This window comes from Triplophysa dalaica, chromosome 7 (genome assembly GCF_015846415.1).
Source record: "Triplophysa dalaica isolate WHDGS20190420 chromosome 7, ASM1584641v1, whole genome shotgun sequence".
Lineage (NCBI taxonomy): Eukaryota > Metazoa > Chordata > Actinopteri > Cypriniformes > Nemacheilidae > Triplophysa > Triplophysa dalaica.
Window position 1 is genome coordinate 9,436,445 of NC_079548.1, and position 14,785 is coordinate 9,451,229.

The 14,785-nt window shown below is 37.5% G+C and overlaps 1 protein-coding gene and 1 non-coding gene across 2 annotated transcripts; both read right to left on the reverse strand.

Annotated features, from left to right (window-relative positions):
* Nucleotides 1–495: 495 nt before the first annotated feature.
* On the reverse strand, nt 496–567 carry trnac-gca (transfer RNA cysteine (anticodon GCA)). The gene has a single exon. It is a non-coding gene; the product is annotated as a tRNA-Cys (tRNA).
* Nucleotides 568–3,922: 3,355 nt separating this feature from the next.
* On the reverse strand, nt 3,923–14,514 carry lasp1 (LIM and SH3 protein 1). The gene is made up of 7 exons (XM_056753373.1): nt 14,275–14,514; nt 10,218–10,312; nt 7,086–7,170; nt 6,482–6,589; nt 5,721–5,811; nt 5,546–5,634; nt 3,923–5,359 (listed from the first exon to the last, which is right to left on the reverse strand). Exons 1-7 carry the CDS (start codon nt 14,341–14,343, stop codon nt 5,186–5,188), a joined length of 711 nt encoding a protein of 236 aa, XP_056609351.1. The 5' UTR covers nt 14,344–14,514; the 3' UTR covers nt 3,923–5,185.
* Nucleotides 14,515–14,785: the final 271 nt, after the last annotated feature.

A 14,785-nucleotide genomic window follows, 5' to 3' on the forward strand; every position in this document is an offset into this window, starting at 1 on the left:
TGTTGGACATACTTTTGGCCACTGCTGTAAACCTTAACTAAAACTCGGCTAAGGAGAGATGGAAATTATTTTCAAATTCCATATTGTATTAATTTTATACAGTCTATGGTTCAAATACTACAATCGTATACAATTTAAGATGCATGTAACAACTTGTTTGGAATTTGTGTGCTGAAGGAGGGGACATTAAATCACAAAAAGTAACTGAATGGATTTTATAAATTCAATCTGGGATAATGTAGAACCATTGGATGTCGCTGTAATTCCTCGTATTTCTTTCCATTGTCTACGTGGCATTTGCTCATCTGGTGTCCAGTACTGCTCCCTGTAGGTAATGTGAATCCAGCATAGACTACACAAAGGCAATGCCTTCTATTGATGGATCTTTAAATGCGTCTTTATCCACTGTCTGTCATGCCTATTTCTTTGTATGTGTGTTGACGCCTCTTTCTACATGTCAGTATTTATGTTTATGTAATTTTAAAAAACGACTGTAGGGGGCACCCGGATTTGAACCGGGGACCTCTTGATCTGCAGTCAAATGCTCTACCACTGAGCTATACCCCCGTCTACTTCACTTCCAAACTTTTCGGATGAAGTATCAGCAGTAATTAAAGAAGAATTCGAATATGCTTAAAGTGGAGTTGTGAGTCTTCACTTTCCTCGATCGAACTTACTCTGATCCGATCACGATTCAGAGAGTCACGATACGTTAAATCCGTCTTCGATTTCAGCTGAATTTTCTGCTTATTTTAAACTAAGGAATGAACATGTTTTTCTATTTTCCCAATTTATTTAACGTTGTAGCAATACATGGGGAAATAACTATTTTAAACTGGCACTGAGCTTAAGTGGATTCTCCGTCATGTGGCACTTGAAATGTGGTGCGTTTAAAGTGTCGTAATACCAGGGGGCGCTAATGGCAAGCCGAATTAGCTTTTAATCATTCTCAGTATATTAATTTTTGATATCAACAATTCAATCTTTACTAGTAAAAAAGTGAATTCTTGATATCAACAATGGTATTACCACTAGTAACAATTGCTATTTTTGATATCTGTAATTGGATTTTCACTAGTATTGTGTGCCTTGACATGTTAAATTCTTGCAAGCCGATTTGACTTTTAATCATTCGCAGGATATCAATTTGTGATATCAACAAATTCAATTTTTACCAGTAAAAATTATAGTTCTTGACTTTAACAATATAATTTCTACTAGTAACGATTGCTATTGTTGATATCAAACATTGTCACTAGTTCAAATATAATTCTTGATATCATAAATTGGCATTTTTACATGTAGTAATTCAATTGTTGATATCAAGAATAGACATGATCACTAGTAACCACACAATTATCAATATCAAAAATAAAGTTTTTACTAGTAAGAATTGCATTTCTTATATTTAAAATAAGATTTTTAACATGTAAGAAATGAATTATTGATATCTGTAATTTAATTTGAAGGGCAGCCTATTTTTATATTAAACTAGAAAAAATACAATTAAAGATATCAAGAATTAAGTTATTTACTAGTTAAAAATACTTTTTTGATATCAAGAATACACATTTCTGCGAATGATGACGTCTTTGTTGGTATCAACAATTCACATTTTTACTAGTGAAAATGTAATTACTGATATCAAAAATAGCAAGCGTTACTAGTAGAAATGTCATTGTTGATATCAAGAAAGATAATTTTTTACTAGTAAAATTGAATTGTTGATATTAAAAATTCATATCCTGAGAATGATTAAAAGCTAATTCGGCTTGCCATAAGGCGCTAATGTTCTTCAATATCTGGTTATTCGTTGACGCTGTTCTCCACAAAGGCTCTTCATTTTGAAAGAAAGACATTTATTTATGAACATCCATCATTGACATATAATACATGCATTTGAAAATAGTGTTAATTCTTGTATACTGACAGTTGTAAACAGATTCGTTATTTTTTCAAAACAGAAGAATAGTGTTCAAAGCAATCCGTTAAACATCAATTTTAATCTTGGGATTTTGTGGAAACATTGTAACCATGGAGGGCTGCGTATGTAGAATCTAACAAACCGTATGTTAAAAGTGTCTTCTACGAGAAAATGCAAATAAAGAGTTTTGTGTTTGTGAAGTGCTTGAATCATCCTTTTGCTCGATCATACATGGCAAAGGCTCCAGCCAGGAACAGTTTGTGGGACCCAGTGCTAACGCGACGAAAGGGTTAAGTCTCATCTTGCAACTGTGTCCTGCGTCTTCCAGTTGTTTCAATACAATGCCGTTTTCCCAGAGGCCTAAAGACAGCTCCCTGTAATATGTAACAGATTTTACTCCTAGTTATTGCACATGAAAAGGCCTAACAATCATCTTTCATTATATATTTTTCGTAATAATTGTCATTTGATGCAGGAGGCCTATTTCAAAATTATTTTAAATGATTTCATCATTAATAAAATGGCCGAAATCATAACACATCTTAAAACTAAAACTATTAAATAAAAAATACATTTTGAATACATATCTTTCGCCATCGCCAACCTTTGAGGATAAATTCCTCCCGCGGACATGAATGACGCATCTGCTCTCGCGGCGGTCCATTGATGCTGCCGCCGCATTCAGAGTATGTAGATGATGTAGGAGAGAAACATCAAACCGATGATGGCGAAGAACATCAATAACAAGACGTCCAGCATGATGTTTGCGTTTCCGCAGAGCAGCGGGTCCAAAAGATGCCCAGTCACCCAAGCAGGTGTTTACATGAGAAAGGACGGTCGGATTGTGAAGACCCCTCCCCGCCCGCTACACTACAATCCTCATTTATAGAAAGATGTACCGGGCAGTGACACGTAAGGGGGTCGGTCGATTTTTAGTCCAGTTTGGTTATGCTAAAAACCAGTCTGTATTAAATGTATGGGAAACTACACAACTATTCTATAACGCAGACAGAAAAAGGTTGTTTCGAATGGGTCGGGCGTTGTAGGATTATAGGGAATCTGTCGGGGCGGAATAAAGAAACGTCTGGGTGTGATGTGCATGTTTCTCAGATGTTAGGTTGAATGCAGTGTGTTATGCATACATTCAATTAACACACACTTAAGACATTGATGTAGGCGTCACATCACAATTTCCACCTTTTAGTTCCTTTTAAAATGAACTCTCCCCGTTTATTTTTGCTGATTTGTCATTTAATAATGACCATTACTCAAAGCGAGACATTCCACAGTGTTACAGTGTTTCCTTTAAAGGGTGAGTGAACAAGTAGAATAACTTCTCATATGACTTACTCGAGTCCAAGATGATGGACTGGAATAAGAAAATGGATTGAAACAAAAGGCGTCCAGAAAAATGCAAGAAAAAATCTGATTAGTTTACTTTTGCAGAGATATCTCGTATCACCGAATGGCTCACTCTATCGAGTAAAACAGTAGAAAACAAAATTGAAAAAAACTCACTATACTTGCACATAAATAAAAAAAACATTAAAATTCCTTTAGAAAAAAGCACAATCACTATGAATTTACATCAATTTCACCAAGACATGGTTGCTTTTTACATGTGAAATGGCATTCTCAAAAATGTGGGACCAGGTGTTGGCTTATGATCAATTGTCATGAGAGAAATGTGATGCATAGAATACTCTCACAAAAGATATTGATGTAATTCTTGAAAACAAAATATGTTTCACAGAGAACAATGATGACCCAATATAACACTTTACTTTAGTGGGAACAGTGTCTTGAAAAAACAAAACACTTGGAGTACTTGCTTCGATCCTCTGCATCTATATTTTGTCATTTAAGAGAACAATGGTAGGTAGAGTCTTTGCACAGCAACATGTCATTGGTTTTCAGTTAAGAGACAAATACATGCTCGGTTCTAAAACATTCTAATTCCATAAGCTTAGCTGCTTAGCTGTTTGACAAACTCGCCTGTCTTGGTATACAAATAGATTTGTTTTATTCCACTGATATTGACATTAAAATTCTGTCTCATACAATACCAGCAAGGCAATGAGAATAAGCATGATATGAGGAAAAACAAACAAACAAAAACATCAATAACAACATCTTACAGAACAGCTCTGAGATACAGTTTCAAACTATGCACATGGAATGCTTCAGAAACAAAATAGAACCAATGGAATGATTAAAATTAAAATCTAAAATGGTCCTTAGAATTGTGCTTGGGCTCCTCTTTACGCTCACTTACTACAATCTTCTCCTTTTGTTCCGTAACTGTACAGTTTCTTTTTTCCCTTTTGTTAAGAGTAAGGTACATCACTTCACAATTTCCTCTTCATTTTAAAAGCAGGAGCAGCAGAACTAAAATAGGCTCATGTATTCTAACTGGTTTTATACAGGGAGGAATGTGAAAGATAAGCTTCAGTAAATGATAGCACAAGACTCCGCTCCTTTCTTACAGTTTTAAGTACATCCAGTTGAAAAAGAGGAGCCTTTGAGATTCCCGTTTCACTACATGATGCAAGTGGCCAGACTTATGGAATGATTGGAATGACCAAATCTCATGTTCAAGCATTGCTACAGACCCACAACCAATGAGATGTGAAACTGTCCTAAATACATCACATATACAATTACAGGATGAAAATAAAATATCAAACAAAAAGTAGTTAAAAAAAGAGATCTCACAACTGAGGTTTGAAATCATTTCTTTCACTTATTGTCATGGCAACTGATACAAAGTGTTGAGATGTTTGAAGTGCTCCGTAGCAGGCCCTAAATATTTCAGCGGCCTATGTGGTTATGTATTTTGTGTGTAGGTGTGTGCGAGTCTTCTTAAGACTTAAGTGCCACTTGTGACAGCACCTTTTCAGGACTGAGAAAAAACTGAGAAAAGACAAACAAAGAGACAGACTGACAGGCAGCAAAAGCAATACACAGAGAAATGCATATTTGAGAATGATATGGGAAAAGTAGTAAATTGTAATTGACCGTATATGTGTGATATTTGTATGTGTATGCATTGTTGCTGTGTTTGGTTATACTGTATGCGGTTACTGAACTATGCCTGTTTTGGATCGTAACTGGATCATAAGGCTCGACCCCTGATAAGACAATTAGTGCAGGAATAGAGGAAAAAGATCTTGAAGGTGAAATGGCACTCAGCTACTCATCTGCGACTCCCTCTCCTTTTATCCCTCCCTTTTTCTTGCCCTCTCTTTTTCCTTCTCATTTTCAGATGGCCTCTACGTAGTTAGCGGGCAGCATTCCCTGCTGGCCGGTGCGCTCCACTCTCCCATACATCCAACCCTCATCGATCTGCTGCACGTCCATGATTACATCACCGTCCAGGAATGACACCTCATCTTCATCAGCTGCGGTGTAGTCATACACGGCTCGGTAGCGCTTCTGAAACATGTGCACATGAGACTGTACTGACACACACTGAATGAAATGATTTGTTTGTGTTCCAAAATGCAAACTACAGTACATGCCTACATTGGCATCTTAACCATGATACCTAAAGTGACTGATTTTTAAATGCAACAGGAATGTGTACGTGCATAAAGTTTGACCGGTAAAGTTCATTATTACCCCAGAGCTGGGAGGAGGGGCGGCAGCCGCCTGGCGCACAGGCTCGGGTTCATAGTGATAGTTCTGAGATGCTGCTGGGGGCTGATATGCTATGAGAAAACAATAAATTGAATCCTTTTGTGGAAAACCGAGACTACTGATTATACAACAGACAAAGCAAAAACATGAAATTTACCTGGAGTTGTGTGTTGTTGAGGTGTTTGTGGGTGATGAGGAGGAGCTTCGCCACCCATTCGGCTCCTTTCAAATTCCTCATGGTATTTAATCTAAAACACACAAAGAAGCCTGAATGGAGTATGTGAGCTGTATTAAACGCAAACCACTGAGGAGTGGAATATAAATAGAATGTTAAGGGCTAAATTTGCTGTCTTGCAAACGCTGTAATTATCCCTCTCTGGAAACAGTCCCTCATTTTGTAAAGTGGTGGTTTCTGGGAGAGGTTTGAATTTAATTAAACTCTTTGACTCAGAGCCAGTGGGAGACCTGTAGTTCCTGTACTGACCACAAAGGGTCACTCACGCTTGTCAGTATTGCTATTGCACCAACAGGAAATGACATTGTTAAGGAAGTTAAGTGACCTAAATGTTGCCAGGCAACCAGTGTAGATACTACAAATGCACAGCTGTGGTGAGAAAAAGGAAGGGTGGGATGAAATAAGTGCTTATGTATCAAGGTCAAACTCCTATAAGTCATTAGTTTAGATTAACTATATAAATTGATTTAATATTATTTGAGAGATAAGGAGGACAATGTCGCAAAGTGAAACCAGAATAGAAAGGAAAAGATAATTTGGGTAAAGGATTACGGCAGTTTACTCAGTCTCTTCATGAATGTGTCTTTTTACATTTGCTTGTAAAACTGCTTTTTAGACATAATGTCAGGTGTCTACTACCAAGACAAATCTTCAAAATGCCTATGTTTTGGTGTTGAACCTACGTTGCTGATTTGGTCTTGTGTTTTCTTGATTCTCTGCATCTCTGGTGTGTCAGCCACAACACTGAAGCCTTTTCCTTTGCTTTTCTCAAATTCTTCCTTATAGAGCACCTGCAATACACACACACACACACACACACACACACAGACGAACAGCAGAAGAGCCAGGTAAATCCTTTATGCCACATATAAAGACGCCCTTAAAAGTTTCATCGAGGGATCAAGATAATTCAACATCCTCCACCCTTCCTTACTCACAAAATACAAGAGTGTACAGGAGGGTGCAGCTCTAAGAAATGACTATAATAAATATAAAAAAAATATATATTTTGGGTTGGATGATGGAAACACTATTGAATTTGTCCAATTATTATAATCTCACATTTATAGATTCTGCATGTGTATTCATGACTTGCATAAAGAAACTGAACTGGTGGAGCATGGCACGGGTGATCCTAAGGTCATACCCAAAGTCATTTTGGATAATAAATGTCTGCCAAATGGCCTATGAACATGCTGAATGAACATGAACTTCTTGCCCGACCAGGCCAGCACAAATTTATCCTCGGTGCAGAGCCCTGCTAATGTCAAACCTATTTCTTTTTACCTGGCTTTGCATCTTGCTCTGCTGTTTCAGGCGCAGGTTCTCCGGGGTGTCTGCAACACTGGTGAATGATGTCTTCGGATAGTGTCTAAAACACAGAACTGATAGTTAGATCTGAAATCTACTCTGCATCAAAGGACAGCACAAAAAAAAACATCACACCAGCTTTCATCTCAATATTTCTTCAAGTTACATTATAAACACAGAAAGACAACCTTAAAAAAACTGACCAAACATTCAATTATAGCTATGTCTATTTTGTACATTGTTAAACCCAATTGTTAAACAGCATCTTTCATTTAGGTAATAATAGACTTAGCTGACCCAAATCAAGGCTAATGCAAATAAAATGTTCTGTTTTTACTGTGTTGCTGCTAAGACAAAACTTATAAATTAGTGATAGTTAAACATGTATGTCCACATTAGATTTTCACCTTTATGGGGGCGTGTTGGTGAGAATGTTATTGTGATATGCTTGTTACAAAAATGTATACTAACTCTATTATAACAGCCATCATTTATCTTTTGTTATATGTTTAGTGTATAAAACATGTAAGGAACTCCTAAAACAAACATAGTTGTCCTCTGCGGGTTACCCTATCAGACTGCCAATCTGCTCAGTAAACCTCTAGACAAACAGAGGTGTGCTTCCACCACCAAATACCATGTAAACAATACATGCTTAGTAAACCATTGCAACTAAACAAATTCAAACTGTAATTCTGTCTCTTAACATTAGTTCGAAAACATAAATATAGTAACACGTATCAAAAAATAGATGCAGATATATCTTAGAGATGCCATAAAACAAGTATTATTTTCATTAATTTGCATTAAGTTATTCATTGGTGAAAAGTCCTCTTCCATGCGCTCGATAAAAAGGCTCTACAGGCACAGGGAGGAAAACGAACCTAAACATATACAATGCCTTGCAAACGTATTCATCCCCCTTCATTTTATTCACCTTTTGTTATGCTGCTACCTTATCTTAAACTACTTTAAATTATTATTACTATTTTTACATTAATATACACTCCATGCACACTAATGAGAAAAAAACAGATGTGACACCGAAAAACTAAAAAAAGACATTGCAAGTGTTCATACCCTTAACTCAGAAGATGGTTCAAGCACCTTAACAGACTCAAATCTTTTTGGGTATGATATAACAAGCTTTACACATCTGCATTTGGCAATTTTCTGCCATTCTTCTCATCAGATCCTCTCAAACTCTGCCAGATTGGATTGAGATCATCAGTAGAAAGGCATTTTCAGGTTTTTACAGAGATGTTCAGTTGGGTTCAAGCCTCAGTACTAGCTGGGCCACTCAAGCACATAGACAGAGTTGTCCATAAGCCACTCTTGCATTGTTTTAGCTGTGTGCTTAGGATCATTGTCATGTTGGAGAATGGATCTTCTGCACTGTCTGAGGTTCTGGGCTATGTTTTCATGATCATTATCTCTGTATTTTGTGCCGTTGAACTATTCTTCTACTCGTGACAAATGCCCCAGGCCCTGTAGCTGAACCCCCCCCCCCCCTACATCACGATGCTGTTTCCACCACACTTTACAGTTGAGATGGTTTTGTACAGGTGTTGAGCAGTGCCTGGTTTTCTCCAGACATGCTGCATGAAACTGAGATTCATCAGACCAGATAATCTTGTTTCTGACAGTTTGAAAGATTCGTTGAAGATATCTTTTTTTATATTTCAAGTTTCATGTGTCTTCACTGAGCAAAAAGTCTCAAGTCTGTGCACTCTGCCATAAACCCCAGATAGGTGGAGTCTAGCAGTGATGTTTGTCTTTCTGCAAGTTTCTCCCATCTTCATACATGATCATGGAGCTCAACCTGAGTGATCATCAGCTTCTTGGTCACCTCTCTAACCAAGACCCATCTCCATCGATGGCTCAGTTTGGACAGGAGGTCACCTCTTTCATTTAAGGATTAACAGAGGCTACATAGTTCCCTTGACCTCATGTCTTGGTTTTTACTTTGACATGCATTTTCAGCTGTTGCACCTTTTATTGAAAGGTATGTGCCGCTTCAAATCATACTTATTCAATTGAATTTGCCACAGGTTAACTCCACTCGAAGTGTAGAATCATCAAAAAAGCACACTAAAACTTAAGAGCTAAATTCTAAGTGTCCCAGAAAAGGGTATAAATATTTATGCAATGTACAATTTTCATAAATTTGAAAACTTGTCACATACCTGTTTACTTGTTTTACCATTATTATGCATGGAGTGTAGATTAATGTATTTTTTATTTATTTAAAGAAGTTTAAGATAAGGCAGCATCATAACAAAATGTGAATAAAATGAAGGGGGATGAATACTTTTGCAAGACACTCTAAATGGGCCTCAATTTCTGTTATTATATCAGTTAGCAGAAGATATCAACGTGATCTTATCAGATTTTTTCACTTCTGGTGGGCATGTCATTTAGACCAGGCCACTCTTTCTGAGAAGTAGTCAACATCTTTATCTGTTACATACAAGAGAAAATGGCATAACCATGTTCACTTATTATCTTCAAAATAAGGACGGAGTAAACAGCAGCAGATACACGGTCAGGGACGTAAATCATTTGCTAAATCAACATTAAAATCCCCCGGTGTATTTAAAGCATGTGTCCGAGCGTATGTTCAACAACAAGAATCCTTACACTTTTGAGGGATAGTTGAGTTTGCAACTTTCAACTTATATTTTAGGAATACCACAAGAGATGTACTTGCATATTTTATGCCAGCTGGACACAAATATACCTAATATCTGTTTTATGTGGCTGTCACAAAGCAGTATGCTAATACAACTGGTCTTAAAATACATAAACAAACACTATTATTAAACATTAGAAAGTGTTGTTTCCATTTTTCTAAAAACCCACAAGAAAAAGTTTAGATGATTGAAGAGACACTACAAGATGTTATAGCCGACATATCTGACATAATATTGAGGTGAACTCAAAAAACGTGGATTCATTTCTGTGTGTATGGCTCATTGTTGTGTATTAACTGGAATGTTCGAATGTCCTACCATTAAATGACTGAATAAATCAGCTCTTGTCTGTGCACACATGACCTTTCACAGGCCCAACACACATAATACTCATACGGAGAGCAGAGATACTTACGCATTACAGTATGGTCTCTTTTCAAAGCCTTTGTAGTTCTTCATGTTTAGAGTCATCTTACACACTTCACAGCTAAAGCATCCTTTATGCCAGAACTAAAAGAGATCAAGAGGAACGGATGAAGCATTAAAACACGTAAATATATGTTTTGCACACAAGAGCGACGGGGAAATTACTTGCAAATCGATTACAGAAAAGCAAATAACAAACTTGTTGAAATCCCTATAGTGTCGCTTTGGATGTTGCAAAGTCGCCCCCGAGGATTAAATGGAACAAAACAATGAAGTGCTTGTTCTTGGAAAGTTCTTGGAGGGAAAGACAGGCTCACGCAAATGTGTGTTGTAAATGATGGCCAACCTGGGGTTGCTTCTATTCTGAATAAAGACCGGTTTATCAGGCATTCAAGTTAAAATCTTACTAAGACATTTTATATAACCCCCTACAGGAGCACACTGGTTGTCAAGTGGTTACTAAGTGAGTTACATCACCATTTCCCAGCTTCTTGCAAGACAAGAACAAATGGATAGAAAGTTCCAGAACCAAATACTTGTGCAGGGTAACACCCTGACATATGAAAATACTGACCTCTATTTCAAGCATTGTGGTAAAACAGGCTTTTAATGGAACTCAACACCACATCTATGGGTGTTGTGACATACCTTTATTGCCAAAAATATATATATTATAACCATGATTGTGTTTCAGTGTGGCACCATATTGTGTTATTAGTACACAGTTAATAATATCATCAATAATTTTACGGCAGTTTCTGGTTGACACTTTATCATAGTAGGCGGTAGTTTTGCACCCTTTTAACATTTTGTTTTAATGTCAAACTTTCTCTTGGCCAAATACAAGACTAAAGACGAAATTGAATGAAATCGTGGTTTAAAGAAATAAATAGATATCGTGGCCATGATAATGGTGTATTGAAAATCTGATACTGTCACATCTTATGATCTAAAAGAAAAACCAGTGGGCTTTAGAGACAGTGAATTTCTTGCTTAGTTCTTAGTTATACTAAAACTGAATCACTGTAAAAAATATATTATAATAAATATCGATATCCAGAAAGAATATTTCTGTCAACCAACTGATCAGCCATCCTTTTCTTTTTCAAGCAAACTCATGCACTGACAGGACTGTGAAATGTTATAGCATTAGGCAGGAGGGTATACATTGATCTTTCCTTTTAAAATTTACCAGATGCATACATAGAGAAAGTTTTGATAACATTCGATACGGACATGCTTTGATGCCTTCTACCCCTGTGCATTACTGACCTCAAAGGCAGCATATTTCAGGATTCAGAAACGCATGTAGATTGTACCCATATACATTGGAATCTGTGCTAAACTTTGATCAGTAAATTCTTTACTTAATGTTGACCACAGGAGTATTTCACTGATAACAGAGACCGTACACAGACAAATGGGCTTGAGGGACTGACCTGACCTGATACCCTACATTCCTTCTAAGTAAACAGCCAGTCATGCGTGCATGCAACTGCAACGTGTATAATTAGGATGTCAGTTCATCTTTCTTATTTAACACTTCTGTTTCTCTGTTTGGTGATCACACAGTCATGCATAATGTCTTCGAAATGTTAGAACACGCTAGTCTGAAGACAAACTCTGTATCGGAACAACATCAAAATATAAAAACATCCCCAGTTTTTCCTGATCAACCGTAATCACCATCTTTAAAGTAACCATTCCAGCGGGTTGATGTATTTGATGCAAAAAAATAGGTGTGTGAGCAAACAAGTACTGTTTTTTTACTTATTTAGCAATCTTTAAATATGGGAAGTGCTTTAGTTTTTGCTAAATAAGCTCAAAATATAAATCGTTTTCTCTTACAAACATAGCCCCGGTATCACAGACAAGTCTTAAGACTAGTCCCAGACTAAAATAAGTTTTGAGCTGTCTCAACTGATAATAATTTGCGTGGACATATCTTAAAATATGTTAGTGCCATTGTTTTGTCTCAAGATGAGTAGTAATGTTCTTTCTAAGGAATTTTAATAAAAGCAACTTCAATAGAGTAAAATTAACAAAGGCACAGTCCTGGCGTAGGCTCACCCATTGTAGTCATTTTGATAGCTTTCAAGATAATGTAATGTCAACTTAATATAATTTATTAGTTTATGTTCAACTAAAGAAAGGTAACCAATACAATGCAAACAGGCAATTTCAGCATTATGGATGTGACATTTTCAGTCAAAACTTGAAATACAAAGAATGCATTTATTGAAAATATTTTGAACCATTTGTTTATATATATATATATATATATATTATATCAGAAAAATATAAATCTATAAATTAATTATCTATTTTAAAATTGGGAAAAGTTAATACATTATGGATGTGATTTAGGATTACTGTGAATTAAATTGTTCAAACCAAAAGCAATAAAAATGGAGGAGGGATGGCTATTTAAAGAACATGAAATAGTTACTCATTTTCAGGTCCTCATTTATGAGGAATATTGATCCTTTTGGATGTGATAATTCCCTTATGGCTAGGAAAAACTATGCTTTAAGAGACAATCAAATGTTGATATCCGACGTATCAGTATGATGAAAACCTTCATCATACGGTTGACATTTTTATGAAATTGATTACAATTAAATAAGTTAAAAGCACCAGCTCAAATCCCGTCGACAAAAGTATAAAGTTCAATTTTGGGAGGACTGTCCATTTAAATGTCACTTGTAAAACAGCAGGGCATTTTTCTTCATAACCCCTCTAGACCACCTCTCTCGGGTGTGGTTCTTCTTACCAGAATGACAGTTAAAGAACTCAAGCACTGAAGCAGATTGACTTTCCTTCATGCACTGAATGAGAACCTGTACCATTCACTGCCGCTTTGGCTTCTTTGACGGCATTGGTGGGAGGTGTGGCATCAAACGCATCCACTGCTCCCCACGTTTACCGTTTTACGTAAACTGAATCCCTCATACACGCACTATACGTCAGCCTGCGATCCTTAGCAGAAAATTGTATCAAGTCGGTTTTATCCGAGTCCATCAATCGATGAATGTGCTTTTAACGTCCATTACTCACGTTATCACTCCCCCCATCCCAGTTATTCTCAATGGCAAGCACTTGTACTGCATAAAAACATAAACCAAGACGACCCCACCCACTGAAGCAATTCATAACTCAAGTCATCACTGAAAGAATTCGCCACAGAGCGATAAGGATATGTGTTAAGAGGGGGAGGGTCTGTGTATAAAATCTCTTGCTCCACAGCGTGTCGAGCCACACTTCCTCTCCGATTGATAAACATGAAGCAACGATGTGCACATTTTAAACACGGTGTATATGAAAGGCCCGTATGATGTCGGCTGTTGCAAGCAAGCTCTATTAAAGGCTTACATTAGGCGCGGTTCGGAATTAAAGGAGGTCAAGGCATCCTCGAGCTGACGTTGTGCACATGCAAAGTTGCACATCTGCAAACTTGGGTGGACAACAACAAAAAAAAACATGTCCACCAAAAAGCATGCATGCGTAAACATCTTGTATGAATGCTGCTGTCTATTCATTTATACATTATGAATCAAAACCGTATCAACGCTGAGCATTTGACACAACTTCGTTGGTATGTTGTGGGTTTTTCGGGTCCGTGTCGCCCACTGGGCAGACTGACACGTCATAAACAAACCTCCTCCTCTCGAGCGAGGCCACGAACGAGCTCTTGCTCACGTATTGTGCGAAAAAAATAGCGATTCCCACGCAGAGATATGTCGATATCTGCCCCGTCTGATCCGCGTTTCACGTGAATAAAACGACTAACCGTTATACGATCGGCAACTTGTAGCATGCTATGAAGTTATCACAATGAGCCTCTGCTTTACTAGCAAAGGGCTGCAGCACCCGTTCGCTCGGACGCTTCCGTTGTATCACAATCTGACTAACCACAAAATCAAATGCCTCGTTCGGGCCATGTTATTAAACGGGACTTATAAATATGACACACGCGACATACACTTCATCATCATGACCAAAGGTGTGAGCTATGCTAGCGTGAGCTAAGTTTCGCTTAGCCTTACCTTGTCAAGACAATTCACTTTTTCCGTGGGATACACCACTCGGTTACATCTGCCACAAAGTGGATTCATTTTGGAGGGTGAGTGCGGCGGCTAAAAAGGAGATGAAGAAATGACCCGCAGAGTGTAATTTCGTTGATAACGCGAGAGGTACGGATCGCTTGCCGTTGATGAGTCCAGTTCGCACCGCTGGCTGTCAGCGAACGAATCCGACACGGAAGGCGCGCCCACGGCACTGCCGCTGTGTCCTGCTGCGCGCTCCCGCGCAGAGACAAGCAACCTTGGCCATTCAGTGGTAGACTTTCACTTGCAAATATGAACCATCTTACTCGAATTTTGCCGATATCATTATCGTTAAGCTTAAACATCTCAACAAACTCGGGATGTTTAGTCAAACGATTACGTTGTACAAATGTTATATCTGTAAAAAAGTCAGTATTTAACCAGGTTTCAACAAACTCCCCCTTTAAGGAGTAGACTAGTTAGTTAGTTCACCCAAAAACAGAATAAGAAA

Coding starts and splice junctions, on each gene's coding strand:
- lasp1 (XM_056753373.1), bottom strand. CDS start 14,343: ATGAATCCACTTTGTGGCAGATGTAACCGAGTGGTGTATCCCACGGAA. Junction 5,635..5,720: donor TCAACAACACACAACTCCAG/GTAAATTTCATG, acceptor GTTTTCTCATAG/CATATCAGCCCCCAGCAGCA. Junction 5,360..5,545: donor CCCCTCCTCCCAGCTCTGGG/GTAATAATGAAC, acceptor CACATGTTTCAG/AAGCGCTACCGAGCCGTGTA.